Source organism: Leucoraja erinacea, chromosome 9 (genome assembly GCF_028641065.1).
Source record: "Leucoraja erinacea ecotype New England chromosome 9, Leri_hhj_1, whole genome shotgun sequence".
NCBI lineage: Eukaryota > Metazoa > Chordata > Chondrichthyes > Rajiformes > Rajidae > Leucoraja > Leucoraja erinaceus.
This window is the reverse complement of record NC_073385.1, coordinates 16,824,559-16,844,424: the sequence shown is the minus strand read 5'-3', so window position 1 is coordinate 16,844,424 and position 19,866 is coordinate 16,824,559. Positions and strand designations below refer to the sequence as shown.

General features: G+C 49.7%; 1 protein-coding gene across 1 annotated transcript in view; it reads right to left on the bottom strand.

Moving 5' to 3' along the window:
- Window positions 1-6,009: 6,009 nt before the first annotated feature.
- The window catches only part of tdp1 (tyrosyl-DNA phosphodiesterase 1), a 54,004-nt gene continuing 40,147 nt past the window's right edge, over window positions 6,010-19,866 (bottom strand). Inside the window, exons 14-16 of the mRNA XM_055640199.1 lie at window positions 14,655-14,757; window positions 10,481-10,595; window positions 6,010-6,253 (exon numbers count right to left, since the gene is read on the bottom strand). Of these exons, the coding sequence (XP_055496174.1) occupies window positions 6,180-6,253; window positions 10,481-10,595; window positions 14,655-14,757 (292 nt within the window). The 3' untranslated portion in view covers window positions 6,010-6,179. The remainder of the gene's footprint in view (window positions 6,254-10,480; window positions 10,596-14,654; window positions 14,758-19,866) is intronic.

Sequence of the window (19,866 nt, the reverse complement as noted above, 5' to 3'; positions counted from 1 at the left end):
TCTCTCTCTCCCTCTCTCTCTCTCTCTCTCTCTCTCTCTCGTCTCTCTCTCCCTCTCTCTCTCTCTCTCCCTCTCTCTCTCTCTCTCTCTCTCTCTCTCCCTCTCTCACCCCCTCCCTCTCTCTCCCCCCCCTCTCTCTCTCTCTCTCCCACTCTCTCACTCTCACTCACTCACTCACTCTATCTCTCTCTGACCCAATCACTCACAATCGTCTGCCCTCAAAGACGCTGCCCGACCAGCGGCGCATTCCCAACGTGTCTCATTCCTAGTTAGAAGTGTCGGGGTCCAGGTTGACTCCCTCCCCTCCCCGGCGAAGCCACCTCTTCGATCCAGCACCCAGGCTGATGAACCTCGCCCACCAGCCCAGAGAGCTCAAGAGCGAGGTGTCAGCTTTGACAAGACCGACCCAACATGTCCTCGGTCTCCGAGATACTTCTCACTCAATCGTCCAAGACGAACTCAGCGGAACCCAAGCCTCAAAGTCCAAGCCTCGAGGTCCCAAGTCAACTGCAGGATGCCGGTTCAAAATCGAAGGTAGACAGACACAAAATGCTGGGGAGTAACACAGGTCCATTCAAGGCAAATAGAAAGTGAGTGTGGAGTGTGTGTCTGTTTCTGGCGACGGTGAGGTTAAAGATAATATTAGATCATATCAAAGAAAAATGAGATCAAAAAACCAAATAAAGCAAAATGATTGGAAAAATTTCAGAACTCAGCAGAGGAGGGGGAAAAAAAGACACAATCTACTGGAGTAACTCAACAGGTCAGACAGCAAAGACAGACACAAAATACTGGAGTAACTCAGCGGGCGAGGCTGCCTCGCCCGCTGAGTTACTCCAGCATTTTGTGTCCCCAGGCAACTCCACGTCCGAGTTGGTTTCAGACCCTCCTTCCAATGGATGAAGAGAGGTTGCTTGTGGTACCTGTTGATGGGGCGGCGATGTCCGTGACTGTGAGCGAACTCCTCTACCCCTGCCCTGTGTACAAGGACACGGCCACAGCGAGCACTGTCTCACACATACCCCAACACCACTCCACGCCTCAGCTCCTCCACGGGCGAGGTGAGTCAGAGGCGAGCTCCCTTCTCTCTCTCTCCCTCCATCTCTCTCTCTCTCTCCCTCCCTCTCTTTCCCTCCCTCTCTCTCCCTCCCTCTCTCCTTCTATATATCTCCCCCCTCCCCCTCTCTCTGCCCTCCCTCTCCCTCCCTCCTCTCTCTCTCTCTCTCCCTCCCTCCCTCTCTCTCACCCCCTCCCTCCTTCTATGTATCTCCCTCTCTCTCTCTTGCAAGAGACAGACAGACGCGGCAGCGAGCGCTCAATTGTCACCAACGATCCCCCCCCCTGCTCCCCCCTCTCTCCCTCCCCTCCTCTCTCCCCTTCTGATTCTCCTCTCGACACCTCCCCTCCTCCCCTCTCCCTCTTCTTCTCCTCCCCTCTCCTCCCTCCCCTGCTCTACCCCTCTTCTCCTCTCCTCTCCTCCCTCCCCTGCTCTCCTCTCTCATCTCCCTCTTCTTCTCCTCCCCTCCCCCCCCCTCCTCTCGCTCCCCGGCCCCGTCCCCGCTTCTGGAGACAGAGAGACAGCTCCTCTCGCAGAGAGACAGAGAGCCGTCCCCGAGAGGCAGAGAGAGAGAGGCAGAGAGACAGAGAGGGAGAGAGAGCAGCACACCCCGCCCCCCCCCTCTCCCCGGACTGTCATATCTACCGCCGGGTGGAGTGGCGAGTTTGGGGGGGCTAGGACGAGTGTGGGGGCTGCGTGGTTAAGGACAGGGTCGAGGGAGGGAGGGTTTTTTTGGGGGGAGATGGAGCGGGATGAGGAGGGAACGAATGATTAAGACAAGGGCTCAATGGGCTGCTGCCGCCCACACACTCGCCCAAACCCCTCACCCCGGCTGCCAAGCTGAGTAGGGAGATGGGGGGGGGGGGGGGGGTGGAGGGATGGGATGGGAAGGGATGGGATTGGGGATTTGGGGACTAGGCTTGTATTCACTGGAGTTTAGAAGGATGAGGGGGATCTTATAGAAACATATAAAATTATAAAAGGACTGGACAAGCTAGATGCAGGAAAAATGTTCCCAATGTTGGGCGAATCCAGAACCTGGGGCCACACAGTCTTAGAATAAAGGGAAGGTCATTTAAGACAGGTGAGAAAAACCTTTTTCACCCAGAGAGTTGTGAATTTATGGAATTCCCTGCCACGGAGGGCAGTGGAGGCCAAATCACTGGATGGATTTAAGAGAGAGTTAGATAGAGCTCTAGGGGCTAGTGGAGGCAAGGGATATGGGGAGAAGGCAGGCACGGGTTATTGATAGGGGACGATCAGCCATGATCACAATGAATGGCGGTGCTGGCTCGAAGGGCCGAATGGCCTCCTGCTGCACCTATTTTCTATGTTTCCATTGGATGGAGGTGGGTGAGATTGTGATGGGGAAGGATTAGAGGCGAGGGGTGGAGGGAGGTGGGGGGGGGGGGGGGGGGAGACGTGGGGATTAAGGGAGGGGACATTGTGGGGTTGGACTGGGATTCCACCCAGTTTCCCGCTCCCCGTCTGGCCTGGTCCATGGAGAACATCGCAGACTCCATGCGGGGTCTCAACCTCCACCCCTCAATCACACACACTCACCCCACCCTCCTCCCAACTCCACCCCTCACTTCCCCTCTCACCCTCCCTCCACCAATCCCCTCTTCCTCCACCCTCTCTGCCTCTTTATCCACTCCCTCTCCCTGAGTGCAGTTTTAGTCTCCAAATTTGAGGAAGGACATTCTTGCTATTGAGGGAGTGCAGCGTAGGTTCACCAGGTTAATTCCCGGGATGGCGGGACTGTCATATGTTGAGAGAATGGAGCGGCTGGGCTTGTATACTCTGGAGTTTAGAAGGATGAGAGGATATCTTATTGAAACATATAAGATTATTAAGGGTTTGGACATGCTGGAGGCAGGAAACATGTTCCCGTTGTTGGGGGAGTCCAGAACCAGGGGCCACACACAGTTTAAGAATAAGGGGTAAGCCATTTAGAACGGAGACGAGGAAACACTTTTTCTCACAGAGGGTTGTGAGTCTGTGGAATTCTCTGCCTCAGAGTGTGGCTTTAAGGTGGAGGCCGGTTCTCTGGATACTTTCAAGAGGGAGCTAGATAGGGCTCTTAAAGATAGTGGAGTCAGGGGATATGGGGCGAAGGCAGGAACGGGGTACTGATTGGGGATGATCAACCATGATCAGATTTAATGGCGGTGCTGGCTCGAAGGGCCAAATGGCCTACTCCTGTGTCTATTGTCTATTGTCCTCTATTCTACTGAAGGGGTCAGATACTGGGTATTATTTCAGACCTGTTGTGCTGCTGAAAGTAAGAATTTCATTGTTCCTTATCGGGGTACATGACATTGAAAGACTCGCGACTCTTCCCCCGACCCCTCTACTATCATCTCTCCCTTGCCCCATTCAGCAAACCGCATCCTTGATTGTGCTGGTGGCCTTGCCGAGGCAGCATGAAGTGTGGGGGGGTTGGTTTTGGGTGACGGTCTGGGCTGCGCCCACAGTTTTCTGCATTTCCTTGCAGTCTTGGCCGGCGCTGTTCCCAAACCAAGATGTGATGCATCGTGGCCATGGTGTGGTCAGCCCGCAACAAAAGCCTTTCACTGTACCTCGGTACACGTGACAACAAGCTGAATTCAAACTGAGACTGCTTCCCACCAAAATGCATCTGCAGAAGTTGGTGAGAGTTGTTGGGGGGGGGGAACATGCTGAACTTTCGAAGCCTTTCTACGGAAGGTGATGAGACCAGCAGCACAATCACTGGCCAGTCTCATCCCGTGAATCCCTCTTCTCCCCTCTCCCGTTCGGCAAGTTTGAAAACACATACCTCCCCAGGTTCAGGAAAGAACTGCAGATGCTGCTTTAAATTGAAGATAAACACAAAATGCTGGAGTAACTCAGCCAGACAGGCAGCATCTCTGGTGAGAAGGACCGGGTGATGTTTCGGGTCGAGACCCTTCTTCAGTTAGACACGTTCCTTCTCTCCAGAGATGATGCCTGACCCCCACTGAGTTACTCCAGCATTTTGTGTCTATCTTTACTGTCTGACCTGTTGAGTTACTCCAGATGTTTGTGACTTTTTTTTCTCTTCATCCTCCTCTGCTGAGTTCTGAAAATTTTCCAATAATTTTGCATAATTTGGTTTTTGATCTAATTTTTCTTTGATCTAATATTATCTTTAATTTCTTATTATCGCCTTGAACAGACCACTTTCCTCACTCACTTTAGATTTGCCTTGAATGAACCTGCGCTTCCTGTGAACCAAGTGCTAATTCTTGAAACTTTAGCCATTGCCAACTCACTACCAAATCTTTAGTTTCCCTGTCCACGCAAGCTAACACTTGCCTCACTGTTTGGCAGTCGGCCTCATTCCCCTCAGCAACCTTAGTTTCATCAGTTGCGATGGTTTGAGTCTGCACAATGGCGCAGTTGGTAGAACTGTTGTCTCCCAACTCCAGGTTCGATCCTGACTTTGGGTGCTGTATGTGTGTGTGTGTGGAGTTTGCACCCTCTCCCTGTGACTGCGTGGGTTTCCTACGGGTGCTCCGGTTTCAATAGACAATAGGTGCAGGAGTAGGCCATTAGGCGATCCACGATCCATGTTCTCCACAGATACTGCCTGACCTACTGAGTTACTCCAGTTCTTTGTGTCTATTTTTGTAAAACTGAAAAGAGGTTGTATTTCACAGGGAGACATTCGGAGGAGCAGATTAATTCTTCAGAGCAAAAAAAATAAAACATGTTCTCCAGTAATGCTGCCTGACCCCGAATCTCAACCAAGCCACTCTTCCTCTCAGGCAAGAGGAACAGAAGTGTGAAAATGCACACCTCCAAATTCAGGGACAGTCTCTTCCCAAGAAGGGTCTCGACCTGTAATATCACCCATTCCTTCTCTCCAGAGATGCCGCCTGTCCTGCTGAGTTACTCCAGCATTTTATGTCGATACAGTTTTTCCCCAGCTGTAATCAGGCAATTGAACAAGAACCAGAGAGTTGTCCTGAGCTACCATCTACCTCATTGGACCTTCTTGGAATATCTTCAATCAAACTTTACTGGACTAAATTTATCTTGCACTAAATTCCCTTTATCATGTATCTGTACACTGTGGACGGCTTGATTGTAATCATGTATTGTCTTTCCGCTGACTGGTTAGCACGCAATAAAAAGCTTTTCACTTGTTCACCTCGGAACACGTGGCAATAAACTAAACTAAACTAACCCGAAGATAGACACAAAATGCTGGAGTAGCTCGGCGGGGCAGGCAGCATCTCTGGAGGGAAAGAATGGGTGACGTTTCTGGTCGAGGCCCTTCCCCGGACTGATTAACTAACCAACGACTAAATGGCCTGTCCCGTTTTGTGATTTTACGGGCGACTACGGCCGTCAGTGACCGAAGCTCGATGTCGCTTGGAAAACGTCAAGTATTACGACAGCATGCGCCGCAGCTGCGTCAAGCTACATCACTCCGTGTCACCATGTGTCACTAATTTCCACGCATCATCGAGCGCCACCATAGGATGCGACAACATATGGCAGCGCCTGTGATGTCACAGCTGTCAATGTGCGTCCACCCGCGACACAATATGGCAAGATACGACAGGTTGCGTCATCTGGGGCGGCGCTCAAATGACGCGCCGTGACGCATCTTCACGCACAACGACGTACGGGGACGCGTCATAAATTAGCATAGGCAATGTCCGCACGTCATCGTGCAAAAGGGCGCACGACATGATAGGGCACGCAGTTGTCGCGCAAGGATTTTGAACATTCCAAAATCCCGGGGTGACAGGAAGACACCGCGCGTCATGCCGTGTCACGACCCGACCCGACCACGACGCGACAACCTCATTTTAGGCTGTCGCCTAAAACTTCTCCCAAGTGGGACAGGCCCTTAACTAACCTGCTGCTGAGTTCCTCCAGCAGGTTGTGTCCGACTGTGTAGAAGCCAAAGTGCTATCGGAGAAGTTGGGGAAAATGGGTAATTGTGTACCAAAATCTTTATTCTGCAAAAACACACACACACACACGTGTAAACGACTCGACAAAGAGAAAACCGCACAAGGGTTCAGTGGGCCAGGGTGAAATGCGCTGATGTTTCAATTGTATCCATCCGTCTGGGACTAGGATCCACAACAGGGTCTCCCGCTCCCTATGACGGAGCCCAGACGTTGCCGTGGGTATCGGGAGCATGGAGGTATGGAATATTCCAAATCCATGGGCGATCTGAAAGACAAAAGAGGTCCGGGCGGAGTGATGAAAGGATGGGTCGACTGGGTTTGTATTCGCTGGAATTCAGAAGGATGAGAGGATATTATAGAAACATAAATTTCTTAAGGATCCAGGAAAAATGTTCCCCATGTTGAACGAGTCCAAAACCAGGGGGGTTACACAGTTTAAGAATAAGGGGTAGGCCATTTAGGACAAAGATGAGCAGAAAAAATGTTCACCAAGAGAGTTGTGAATTCTTGGAATTCTCTGCCACAGAAGGCAGCGGAGGCCAATTCACTAGATGTATTCAAGAGAGAGTTAGATATAGCTCTTAGGGCTAACGGAATCAAGAGATGTGGGGAGAAGGCAGGAACGGGGTACTGATTCTGGATGATCAGCCATGATCATATTGAACGGCGGTTTTGGCTCGAAGGGCCGAATGGCCTACTCCTGCACCTATTGTCTATGTTTCTATGTCATTACAGGATTAGGGGGTGGTTACTTAGTTTAAATTAGTTTAGTTTAGTTTAGAGATGCAGTGCAGAAACAGGCCCTTCAGCCCACCGTATATATGCCGACCAGCGATCCCCGCACACTAACACTATCCTACACAGATGAGGGACAATTTTTACCGAAGCCAATTGAACTGCAAACTTGGACGTCTTTGTAGTGTGGGAGGAAACCGGAGCACCTGGAGAAAACCCACACGGTCACTGGGAGAATGTACAGAGATTCACCACATCTGTGAGTAGAGGTTCCTAGATATTTCAATCTGGGCGGCACGGTGGTGCAGCGGGTAGAGCTGCTGCCTCACAGCGCAAGAGACCCGGGTTCGATCCTGACTACGGGTGCTGTCGGTACGGAGTGAACTGCGTGGGTTTTCTCCGAGATCTTCGGTTTCCTCCCACACTCCAAAAGACATGCAGCTTTGTAGGCCTTGGCATAAATGTAAATTGTCTCTAAGTTGTGTCGGATAGCGTTAGAGGGCGCGCGACTCGGTGGGTCGAAGGGCCTGTTTCTGCGCTGTGCCTCGAAACTAAACTAAAAACACTCACTCATTTTAAAAGCTATCAACAACAAGGCTTGTCCAATTTGATCCAAAACTTCTTCACACGAAAAACATTGCCGTATTCGGGAAAAATATGATTCATTGAGCTTTGAAGACTGCCTCAAAGACGTTTACAGCCACCAAGATATTTTATAATTGCAGTCGCTGCTGTGAAGCAGAGGAAATGAAAAACCACTAAGATCTCATCGACAGATATCCGCTTCAACTAGTGCAGAGGAAGGGCAATCATTGACCAAAATATCACAAGGTCATAAGTAATAGGAGAAGAATTAGGCCATTCAGCCCATCAAGTCTACTCCGCCATTGTGAGCAAATTTGGACACCATATGGAAGGATGTGCTGGCTCTGGAGAGGGTCCAGAGGAGGTTTACAAGAATGATGATCCTAGGTTTGAGTGGGTTAAACTATCATGAGCGTTTGTCGGCACTGGGCCTGCACTCGTTGGAGTTTAGAAGAATGAGGGGGGACCTCATTGAAACATACAGAATAGTGATAGGCTCAGATAGAGTGGATGTGGAGAGGATGTGTCCACTAGTGGGAGAGTCTAGGTCACAGCCTCAGAATTAAATGACGTTCTTTTAGGAAGGCAATGAGGAGACATTTCTTTAGTCAGAGGGTGGTGAATCTGTGGAATTCTTTGCCACAGAAGGCTGTGATGGCCAAATCAGTGGATATTTTTAAGGTAGAGATAGATTAGATTCTTGATTTGTACGGGTGTCAGAGGTTATGGGGAGAAGTCAGGAGAATGGGGTTAGGAGGGAGAGATAGATCAGCCATGATTAAATGGCTGTGGATTTGATGGGCCGAATGGCCTAATTCTATCCTATCACTTAGATATTCAATACACGATACACAATAAGGGGGTAACGTTTAGCGCAAGGTAAAGCCAGCAAAGTCCGATCAAGGATAGTCCGAGGGTCACCAATGAGATAGATAGTAGTTCAGCACTGCTCTTTGGTTGACTTAGTGACTTAGACTTAAGCACCTGTCTTAGAGGCTAGAATCTTTCATTCTTATCTGCGGGCAACACAAGCTGGGAGTGCAGGGACATCCACGGCACGGTGGCGCAGCAGTAGTTGCTGCCTAACAGCGGCAGAGACCCAGGATCGATCCTGACTACGGGTCTTCATGGAATTGGTAAATTCTCCCCGTGACTGTGTGGGTTTTCTCCGGGTGCTCCGCTTTCCTCCCACACTCAAAAGACGTGCAGTTAATTGGCTTGGCATAATTGTAAATTGTCCTGAGGGTGAGGGTGAGGTTGAGGGTGTGTGTGTGTGTGTAGGTGTGTGTGTGTGTGTGTGTGTGTTTATATGTGTGTGTGGGTGTGTGTGTGTGTGTATGTGTGTGTGTGTGTGTGTGTGTGTGTGGGTGTGTGTGTGTGTGTGTGTGTGTGTGTGTGTGTGTCTATTTAATAGCCTCTTAGAAAATTACTGTTTCAGCCCCCACCACCACCTCTGGCAGCGCGTTCCATCTGAGGGAGCAGTGAGATGGGTTGGGAAAATGGGGAAGAAGGTAGGGTGGGGGCCAATGAGATTGGGAAGTGGATGGGATGGGAGGAGAGGGGATGAGAGCAATGAGATGGGTTTAGTTTAGAGTTTAGAGACACAGCGCGGAAACAGGCCCTTCGGCCCACCGGGTCGGCGCCGGCCAGCGATCCCTGCACACTAACACTATCCTACACCCACTAGGGACAATTCTTATATTTATAACATGCCAATCAACCAACAAATCTGCACGTCTTTGGAGTGTGGGAGGAAACCGAAGATCTCGGAGAAAGCCCATGCAGGTCATGGGGAGAACGTACAAACTCCGTACAGACAGCGCCCGTGGTTGGCATCGAACCCGGGTTTCCGGCGCTGCATTCGCTGTGAGGCAGCAACTCTACCGCTGCGCAACCGTGACCGCCCTGAAGCAATGAGGGGGAAAGGGTGGGATGGGTCAGTGCGAAAGAGTGGAGAAAATGAGGTTGAGTGGGATGGGGTCAGGGTGATTTGTCGAGGGAACAGGGAGAGGGTGGGATGAGGTGAGACAATAGACAATAGACAATAGGTGCAGGAGTAGGCCATTTGGCCCTTCGTGCCAGCATCGCCATTTAATGTGATCATGGCTGATCATCCCCAATCAGTACCCCGTTCCTGCCTTCTCCTCATATCCCCCGACTCCGCTATTTTTAAGAGCCCTATCTAGCTCTCTCTTGAAAGTATCCAGAGAACCGGCCTCCACCGCCCTCTGAGGCAGAGAAATCCACGGACTCACCACTCTCTGTGTGAAAAAGTGTTTCCTCGTCTCCGTTCTAAATGGCTTACCCCTTATTCTTAAACTGTGGCCCCTGGTTCTGGACTCACCCCAACATCGGGAACATGTTCAGACATCGAGATGTGCGAGCAGCGGGAATGGGGAGGGGATGGTAGTGATGAGCTGGGTTGAGTGAATGTGGGGAAAGGGGATGGGGCCTGTGAGAACGGGATGGGGTGAGGGAGGGAGCGGGGATGTGGGTTGAGAGAATTGGGAAGATGGAGGAATGGGATGGGATGGTATGAAGTGGGGGACCATGGGATGGGTTGCTGGGAATGAGGTGAGCATTGCCCGGCCCGCTGAGTTACTCCAACATTTTGTGTCTATCTCTGATTGCTGCAATGATTGGATTGCAGTGAGGGTGATGGGCCCTGTCTGGTTCAGCAGTGTCAGGACCACGGGAAGCCGGGACCACCGGTGACATTTAGCCATTTAGAACGGAGACGAGGAAACACTTTTTCTCACAGAGGGTTGTGAGTCTGTGGAATTCTCTGCATCAGAGGGCGGTGGAGGCAGGTTCTCTGGATGCTTTCAAGAGAGAGCTAGATAGGGTTAAAGATAGCGGAGTCAGGGGATATGGAGAGAAGGCAGGAACGGGGTACTGATTGGGGATGATCAGCCATGATCACATTGAACGGCGGTGCTGGCTCGAAGGGCCGAATGGCCTACTCCTGCACCTATTGTGTATTGTCTATTCCTGTACCGATCAGTAGGCCATGAAGCCTGACTCTTATGTGTAAGAAGAAACTACAGATGCTGATTTAAACCAAAGATAGACACAAAAAAGCTGGAGTAACTCAGCGGGGCAGGCAGCATCTCTGGAGAGAAGGAATGGGTGACGTTTCGGGCCGAGACCCTTCTTCAGACCTGTCTCTTACCTCGGTTGCCATAGCGCTGAGGTGGGAGGTCGTAAGGGACAGGAAATGGCATCACTGAGGGCTTGCAGTCCAGCGATGGATCTCTCCGAACCAGGAAGCGACCAGATTCCATTCCCTGATGATGCAGAGAGACAGGACACAATAAAATGAAGGAAACGGGCCCATCAGCCCACCGCACCAACCAACAATCACCGCCCGTCACGACCCCCAGGTTAAGAACCGCTGCCTAAGGATGTGATCTCACCAATGTTTACAAACCTGTTGTGCTGATTACTGCGAGCAAGAATTGTATCAGAGTTGTAGAGTGATACACTGTGGAAACACGGCCCTTCGGCCCATCTTGCCCACACAGCCCAGATACACTAGTCTCACCTGCCCACGTTTGGTCCATATCCCTCCATGTACATGCTTAACTGATTCGTAAATGCTGGAGATAGACACAAAATGCTGGAGTAACTCAGGGGGACAGGCAGCATCTCTGGAGAGAAGGAATGTGTGACGTTTCGGGTCGAGACCCTTGTTCAGGCTGAGAATCAGGGGAGAGGGGAGACATTATGGTAGGGTTTAGGTGTGAAAACAAGAGATAGAAAGAATTAATAGGAAGGAATCATGGTCTGGTTTGGCTCAGCCACCAAGCACGACACCTGGAGGCTGCAGTGAATCGTCCGATCAGCAGAGAAGGTTATTGGCTGCAACCTTCCCTCCATTGATGAACTGTACACTGCAAGGGCCAGGAAGCGAGCGGGCAAGATCATCTCTGACCCCTCTCACCCTGGCCACAAACTCTTTGAATCACTTCCCTCTGGAAGGCGACTCCGGATTGTCAACACTGCTACAGCCAGACATAAAAACAGTTTTTATCCACGAGTAGTTGCTCTATTATTATTATTATTATTATTATTATTATTATTATTATTAATGTTTAGTGTTTTCGGAGTCATTCGTAACTGTCACTGTATGTCATGTTGTTACTTGTGGGCAGAGCACCAAGGCAAATTCCTTGTATGTGAATACTTGGCCAATAAACTTAATGCTGGGATAGTCCCTGCCGCAACGACCTCCTCTGGCAGCTTGTTCCATACACCCACCACCCATTGTGTGAATGCTCCACTGTTCCATTTCAGGACAAATAACAATAAAACACTCTTGACTCAATGCTCTAAATAACTGAAGTAGACCCCTCCCATATTTACACATCCTTCTAAATTCCAGTGAATATAAGCCCAGTCGACCCATTCTTTCATCATATGTCAGTCCCGCCATCCTGGGGATTAACCTGGTGAACCTACGCTGCACTCCCTCAATATCAAGAATGTCCTTCCTCAAATTAGGAGACCAAAACTGCACACAATACTCCAGGTGCGGTCTCACCAGGGCCCTGTACAACTGCAGTAGGGCCTCCTTGCTCCTAAACTCAAATCCTCTCGCTAGGAAGGGCAACGTGCCAATAGCTTTCTTCACTGCCTGCTGTACCTGCATACTTACTTTCAGTGACTGATGTACAAGGACACCCAGGTCTCGTTGCACCCCCCCTTTTCCTAATCTGACACCATTCAGATAATAATCTGCCTTCTTGTTCTTGCCACCAAAGTGGATAATCTCACATTTAACCACATTAGACTGCATCTGCCCACTCACTCAACCCATCCAAGTCACCCTGCAGCCTCATAGCATCCTCCTCGCAGCTTTGTGTCATCCACAAACTTGGAGATGTTACATTTAATTCCTTTGTCTAAATCGTTAAATAACTGGGGTTCCAGCACCGAGTACCCACTGGTCCTGCCGGCCATTCTAAAAAGGACCCATTAATTCCTACTCTTTGCTTCCTGTCTGCCAACCAGTTCTCTATCAATGTCAATACCCTACCCCCAATACCATGTGCTCTAATTTTGCACACTAATCTCTTGTGTGGGACCTTGTCAAAGGCTTTTTGAAAGTCCAGATACACCACATAAACTGGCTCTCCCTTATCCATTCTACTTGTTACATCCTCAAACAATTCCAGAAGATTAGTCAAGCATGATTTCCCCTTCATAAATCCTTGCTGACTTTGACCAATCCTGTCACTGCTTTCCAAATGCGTTGTTATAACATCTTTAATAATCAACTCCAGCATCTTCCCCACTACCGATGTCAGGCTAACTGGTCTCTAATTCCCTGTTTTCTCTCTCCCTCCTTTCTTAAAAAGTGGAGTTACATTGGCTTCCCTCCAATCCACAGGAACTGATCCAGAGTCTATAGAACATTGGAAAATGATCACCAATGCATCCACGATTTCTAGGGGCAACTCCTTGAGTACCCTGGGATGCAGGCCCTGGGGATTTATCTGCCTTCAGTCCCAACAGTTTACCCAACACCATTTTCTGACTAATGTGGATTCCCTTCAGTTCCTCCCTCCCACTAGATCCTCGGTCCCCTATTATTTCTGGGAAATTGGTTCTATCTGCAATGGACCGGGCCGCGGAGTTCGAACCGGCCCGTTCACGGCGCTGGGATTCAGCCGCGGGACTGACTTATCCGGACCCGGCGGGGTCACAACATCAAAAGCCTGGATCGCCTCGGTGCAGAGGGAGAACAAGGAGGGAAGAGACAAGGACTTTAAGATTTTTGCCTTCCATCACAGTGAAGAGGTGCCTGGTGAACTCACTGTGGTGGATGTTACATTTGTGTTTATTGTGTGTTTTTGTCATTTTTATTATATGTATGACTGCAAGGCAACGAAATTTCATTCAGACCAAAGGGTCTGAATGACAATAAAGGCTACTTTGACTTTGAAACAGAGGTACAACTCCAGGACTGTTTAGCGTCTGTAGACTGGGCAATGTTCAAGGACTCGACAACGGACCTGAACGAATACGCCACAGTTGTTGCAGACTTCATAAGGATATGTGTAGAGGACTGCATCCCTACAAAAACCTTCCGAGTCTTTCCTAACCAGAAGCCTTGGATGAACCATGAGATCCGCACTCTTCTGAAGTCCAGATCCCGGGCATTCAGGTCTGGAGATACAGACATCTACAAGAGGTCCAAATACGACCTTGGTAAGGCCATCAAAAAAGGCTAAATGGGACTTCTCCTCCAAGCTGGAGGATGAGACGGATGTTCGGCATCTGTGGCAATCACCTCCTACAAGGCGAAATCAGGAGGTAACTCAATTGTCAATTGACAAAGGCTGCAGCAGAAAAGGGTCTCCAGTCGTCTTGGACTCCATGCCACTGGATCCTGACCCAGATCTATCTGTCTGGGTGGCTGTCTGTGCACCAGTTAAACAAAGTCACGCACAGGCGTCCTCCATATAGGGAATAGCACCCTGGAAACACCCATGGTCAGCCACGACCAAAGGGGGCCTAAGAAGAAAGAAGACCAGTCTATCCTAGCCAATTCCCGTCTCATACCATGTTACCTTTCTTTAAGTTCAGAACCCTCGCCTCTGAATTAACCGTGTCACTCTCCCTCTTAATGCAGAATTCCACCAATGGTCACTGGTGCCCAAGGGACTTTACAAAACAAGATTGGTAACTAATCCTTCCTCATTACACAATATTCTGTCTGGGATGCCCTGCCCTCTACTCGGTTCCTCTACATATTGGTTTAGAAACCCACCCCGTATACGCGCCAGGAAATCCTCTTCGTCAGCACTGTTACTAATTTGGTTAGTCTAATCTATATGTAGATTAATGTCTCCCATGAAAACTGGGTCCTCAGAGACGTAGCCTGACCCGCCGAGTTACTCCAGCACTTTGTGTCTTTTTTTTGTAAACCAGCATCTGCAGTTCCTTGCGTCCCTAGTGAAACGGGGGGGGGGGGTGGGTGGGGGGGGTTTAGACCTTGCCTACACTGCAAATGGCTCGATTGTAATCACGTACAGTCTTTCCGCCGACTGGTTAGCATGCAACAATAGCTTTTCCCTGTACCTTGGTACACGTGACTATAAAGTAAACTGAAACTCAAAAGGTCGTAAGTGGTAGGAGCAGAATTAGGCCATTCGGCCCATCAAGTATACTCCGCCATTCAATCATGGCTGATCTATCTCTCCCTCCTAATCTCAGTTCTCCTGCCTTCTCCCCATAACCTCCGACACCCGCACTAATGAAGAATCTATCTATCTCTGCCTCAAATACATCCATTCAACTCAGCTTGAATGAGGGGAGGGTGTTTCTGTGAGTGGACTCACAAAGGCCTCAGGCAGGTACAGAACTCCCAGTTCGTACGAGCGGATCATCAGCTGGAAGCCGTTCTTCTCCAGCGTTCCCCAGGCAGCCTTGGACAAGTTGGCGCTGAAACACAAAACGGGAAGAGCAGTCAGACACACACACGCGCTCGCACACACACACACAAGTGTCCAGCTCGTCTGGTTTACTTTTACCAAAAATAATTTAAATCAATTAATTACCATAATGCTATGTCCTGTACAAAGATACAAACAAACATAATGCAAAATAAAGCAAATATTCATAAATACTGAATAAACAACTATACAACTATGTCACCATCCTTACTGAGGATGCATTCCACCCCCGGCGGTGCCCAGCGGTCTTGGAAATCCCCCAGTGCGCCCGTTGGTAGAGCGTGGTCTTTTTCTAGTGCCATCCGGGTGCGGACGTGACCCCGGAAAAAGGGGCAGGCAGACGGGCAGCCAGCTCGGGCAGAGCCCTTGTCCGCCGTGACTCGCGGTTGGCCAGCTTGGCCAGGCCCCAGCTCGTCTGCATGTGACCAACGAGGCTGCAATCTCCTCAGCCTCCTGAATATTCAATGTTGCGGAGAAATCGCCGCCAAGCTAACAACCCGAGATAAACAGCAACGCGGGCACGGGGTCAGACATTTAAAAAAAATATTTCATTTTAAATCAAAAATATGTATTCAAATATCAAAATTATATATACAGTACATTAAAAAACACCATTGTACACCACAAACGATAAACCATATAACAATTAGAGCACGGAAACAGGCCATCTCGGCCCTACAAGTCCGTGCCGAACATGCAACTATTTTATACCCCTTGTCAAGGATGCATTCCACCTCCCGCGGTGCTCAGTGGTCCCGGAAATCCCCCAGGGTGCCCATGGGCAGCGCGTAGCCCCTCTCTAACACCACCCGGGCACGGATGTAACCCCGGAAAAGGGGCAGGCAGCCGGCTCGGGCAAAGCCCTCTTCCGCCTGGCGCCGTGACTCGCGGATTGCCAGCTTGGCCAGGCCCAGGAGCAACCCGACCAGGACATCCTCGGCCCCGCCCACACGCTTACGCACAGGATGTCCGGAGATGGGTATGGTGGGTGGGAAGTGCAGCCAGAGGGCAAGGAGGAGCAGCCCCCTTTCAGGATCATACATCAGGCACCAAGATCAACTGTGCACTGTTCCTCTCGTCCCTGACACAGATCCAGCAACATTAGCACCAGAGAATGAACATTAGGGTAGATTTGCTCTCAGAACATGCTTTCAATGGCTAGAGATCGCTCCCCCTCCCCCCCTCTGTTCCTCCCCCCCCCCTCCGCCTCTCTCCCCTCCCCTCCACCCTGTCTACACCACGCCCGCCTATCACAATATATATATTTCTATCAGGTCTTCCTGCAACCTGCAGCTTTCTGGAGCAAAAAATCCAACAGACAGTTCCTTCCTGGCTGTTATCAGGCAACTGAACTATCCTACCACAACCAGAGAGCAGTGCTGAACCACTATCTACCTCATTGGTGACCCTCGGACTATCTTTAATCGGACATTACTGGCTTTATCTTGCACTAGACGTTATTCCCTTATCATGCATCTGTACACTGTAAATGGCTCGATTGTGATCATGTTTTTTCTTTCCGCTGACTGGATAGCACGCAACAAAAGCTCGGTACACGTGATAATAAACTAAACTGAACTGAACTCTCGTTCTAACAAATAGCCTCTAATCCAGGTATCATTCTGGTCTCCTCCAACCTCATCTATTGCATCCGCTGCTCTAGATGTCAGCTGATCTACATCGGTGAGACCAAGCGTAGGCTTGGCGATCATTTCGCCGAACACCTCCGCTCGGTCTGCATTAACCAACCTGATCTCCCGGTGGCTCAGCACTTCAACTCCCCCTCCCATTCCGAATCCGACCTCTCTGTCCTGGGCCTCCTCCATGGCCAGAGTGAGTACCACCAGAAATTGGAGGAGCAGCACCTCATATTCCGCTTGGGCAGTCTGCACCCTAGCGGCATAAACATTGAATTCTCCAATTTCCGGTAGCCATTGCTGTCTCCCCCCCTTCTCAGCTCTCCCTCAGCCCTCGGGCTCCTCCTCTTCCCTTTTTCTCTCTTCTCCCCACCCTACATCAGTCTGAAGAAGGGTTTTGGCCCGAAACGTTGCCTATTTCCTTCGCTCCATAGATGCTGCTGCACTCGCTGAGTTTCTCCAGCATTTGTGTCTACCATCATTCTGATAAGGCTCTTCTGCACTCACTCCGCACCCTTCCTATGATGGGGCGACCAGAACCGCGTGCCATACTACAAATGCAGCCTAACCGAAGTCTACCAACTGCATCATGACTTCCTGACTTTTAAGGTGCTCATTGATTGAAGAGAGATAGCCCTTAACACACAACCACCATCAATTTTCACAATGTAAGCTGAAGTTAGAACGGTTTATCAGCTCCACTAATAGTCATGCACTACAGAAACAGACCCTCCAGCCTACCATTATCTGTAGAAGGATAATTGTCTGAAGAAGGGTCTCAACCTGAAACGTCGCCCATTCCTTCTCTCCTGAGATGCTGCCTCACCCGCTGAGTTACGCCAGCATTTTGTGTCTACCTTCGATTTTAACCAGCATCTGCAGCTCTTTCTTACACACGAAAGATCGTGGATTACAGGTGTGTGGATAGTTCATGAGTGATAGGAGCAGAATTAGGCCATTCAGCCCATTGTGTCTACTCCGCCATTCAATCATGGATGATCTAACTTTCCCCCTCAACCCCATTCTCCTGTCTTCTCCCCGTAGCAACTATACCCATACTAATCAAGAATCTATCTGTCTCTGCCTTAAAAACATCCACTGATTTTGGCCTCCACGGCCATCTGTGGCAATGAATTCCCTCTGACTGAAGGGAAGGGAATGTTTAGAGAGATATGCAGATAGGTAATGTGAAAAATACACATCTTCTAGATGCGCAGGGACGCATCCTCAAAGTGATGTGACCTGGGGTCATCGGGTGTTTCGGGTCTCACAACATCAGCCACCCTCGCCCAGGCAACCCAGCCGGGGTTGATCAGGCCCCGACTTGCGTCCCAGCAGCAACCGCCCACGGATCATCCATCTTAATAACTACTCTGCAGGGGTTGGGAGATTCTAGAGCATGGAGGGACTGGGCTCTGTGGGGGGGAGTCCTGGCTGGGCTCCTCCTGCGTCTCCCAGGTTCAAGGCCTGCGCGCTGCACCTCTTTCTCCTTCTCCGAACATTTCATTCTCGCCCGATGGATTTTTAGGCCATGGTGGTTCATTAGGCCTTTCCGTAGCTTTATTAGGTAACTTTCTCACAAAAGACACAAACTGGGGTGCTAACCCAGCCTTTCCCGAGTGCCGTCTTTCCGTGCCGTCAACTGTCTCTCCAGTGGTCACCAAACTTTTCTTGGTTGTCACCCAGTCTATTCCTAGGTGACACTATACCGAGATTGGGTATAATCTTTCACAGATAGTTGACCATACCCAGAAAGCGTTGAAGGCTGTGTACGTCGGCAGGGGCAGGCATTTCGTTGATGGCTGCTGTTTTCTTAAACCCCTTTCTCATGGGGCGACTTGACGCAAGAGGTAACCAGAGTTTAACATCGTGGGAACCTCGTGCGATAACAGTACGGCATTCGTGGACCACCGTGGCGCTAACGGCAGGTAATCGTGTAACTTGGTGACTCGGGAGAAAATTCAAGCAAGCAAGCTTGAATTTCTCCAAGAGTGACTTGTACACTTGTGGTTGAGCATTGCAACATTTTATGAACGTAGTGGTCAGTGCGATATCCGTGCAATATCCGTAATAACTCTTGCGGTTACTGTGGGAACTCCTGCGAACGGTAAACCCGGAAGCTGGACAGAGGGGACAGAAGGTGAGTAAAAAAGGTGGTCTCAATATCGCCAATGGAACATGTGTCCATCGAGGACGTCCCACCTCATTGTATACAGTATACAGATAGGACATATGGATTGCCGCGTGCAATGGGAGCACATACACCATTCCGTGCTGAACAGGTAAACAATTGTGTTTTGTGGGATTGAATTTAAAAAATAAAGATTTGCATCCGCATATGGACAACAACTTATTCATGAGTTATCTTAATGAGATTCAAGAAAAGAACTCAAATGTTTAAAAGGGACTTTAATGAAAGGTCCCGCAATTTTATGGTCCGTGAGAAAATTTTCACATGTACTTCTTAATTTCCTTCTAGAGACACTCACCATCACCACTGATGTTTACAGAGCAGCAGCCTGCTAGAAATTCACCTTTGCCTTTTGTTTACGGAGAGGGCCGTGCACAAACACCATTTCAAGAAGGGGCAGATTGTTTCGCTGACTTCAGTGACTCCAGTTAACCCTCGGACGTTGAGAATTATTTATGTGGTGTTTAAGTAACCGTTTGAGTTTTAGTTTATTTTAGTTGTTGGCCACTCAACATTTGGTGTGACATCTAGAGTCCTTTATAAATGTCTGTATGTTAATATGTGTGTCTTTTCCTCTTGGGCATTACTTTGTTTCTGTTGGTGGCTCCACATTTTATGATAGCCTGAAGTGTGATAAAGCTTTTACCTCAGCAGTTTGATTGTCAGTGCTTGTTTACCTCATTGTTAAATAAAGATATTTTTTACTATCAGCTTGATGTCTGCAATTCTTCATTAACACATCCTAGGACTACATCTGTCTGATGACCTGACGTCCACGGCCAACACCACAGCACTGGTCAAGAGAGCCCAGCAACGACTACACCCTCTCCGAAGACTACGTAAAGCAGGTCTCCCCACTACACACCTACGGACTTTTTATACGGGGACTGTCGAGAGCACATTGACCTATGGCATCACTTCCTGGTTCGGGAGCTGCAAGGCGTACGAACGGCACCAACTAGACAGGATTGTGAAGACCGCCAGCAGGATTATTGGTGCTCCACTCCCCTTCCTGCTGGACATATACAGGAAGAGATGTATCAGCAGAGCCATCTCCATCATCAAAGACCCCTACCACCCATCGCATGACATTTTCTCCATCCTGCCATCTGGGAAGAGGTACAGGAGCATTAGCTGCAAAACCAGCAGGATGCTCCTCAGCTTCTTCCCGCAGGCTATAAGACTGCTAAATGGACTTTGCCCCCTGCCAAGTATCGCGCACAAACCGCCAACCTGGACACACTGCAGCAGAGCCACTGCTGTGCCGCTG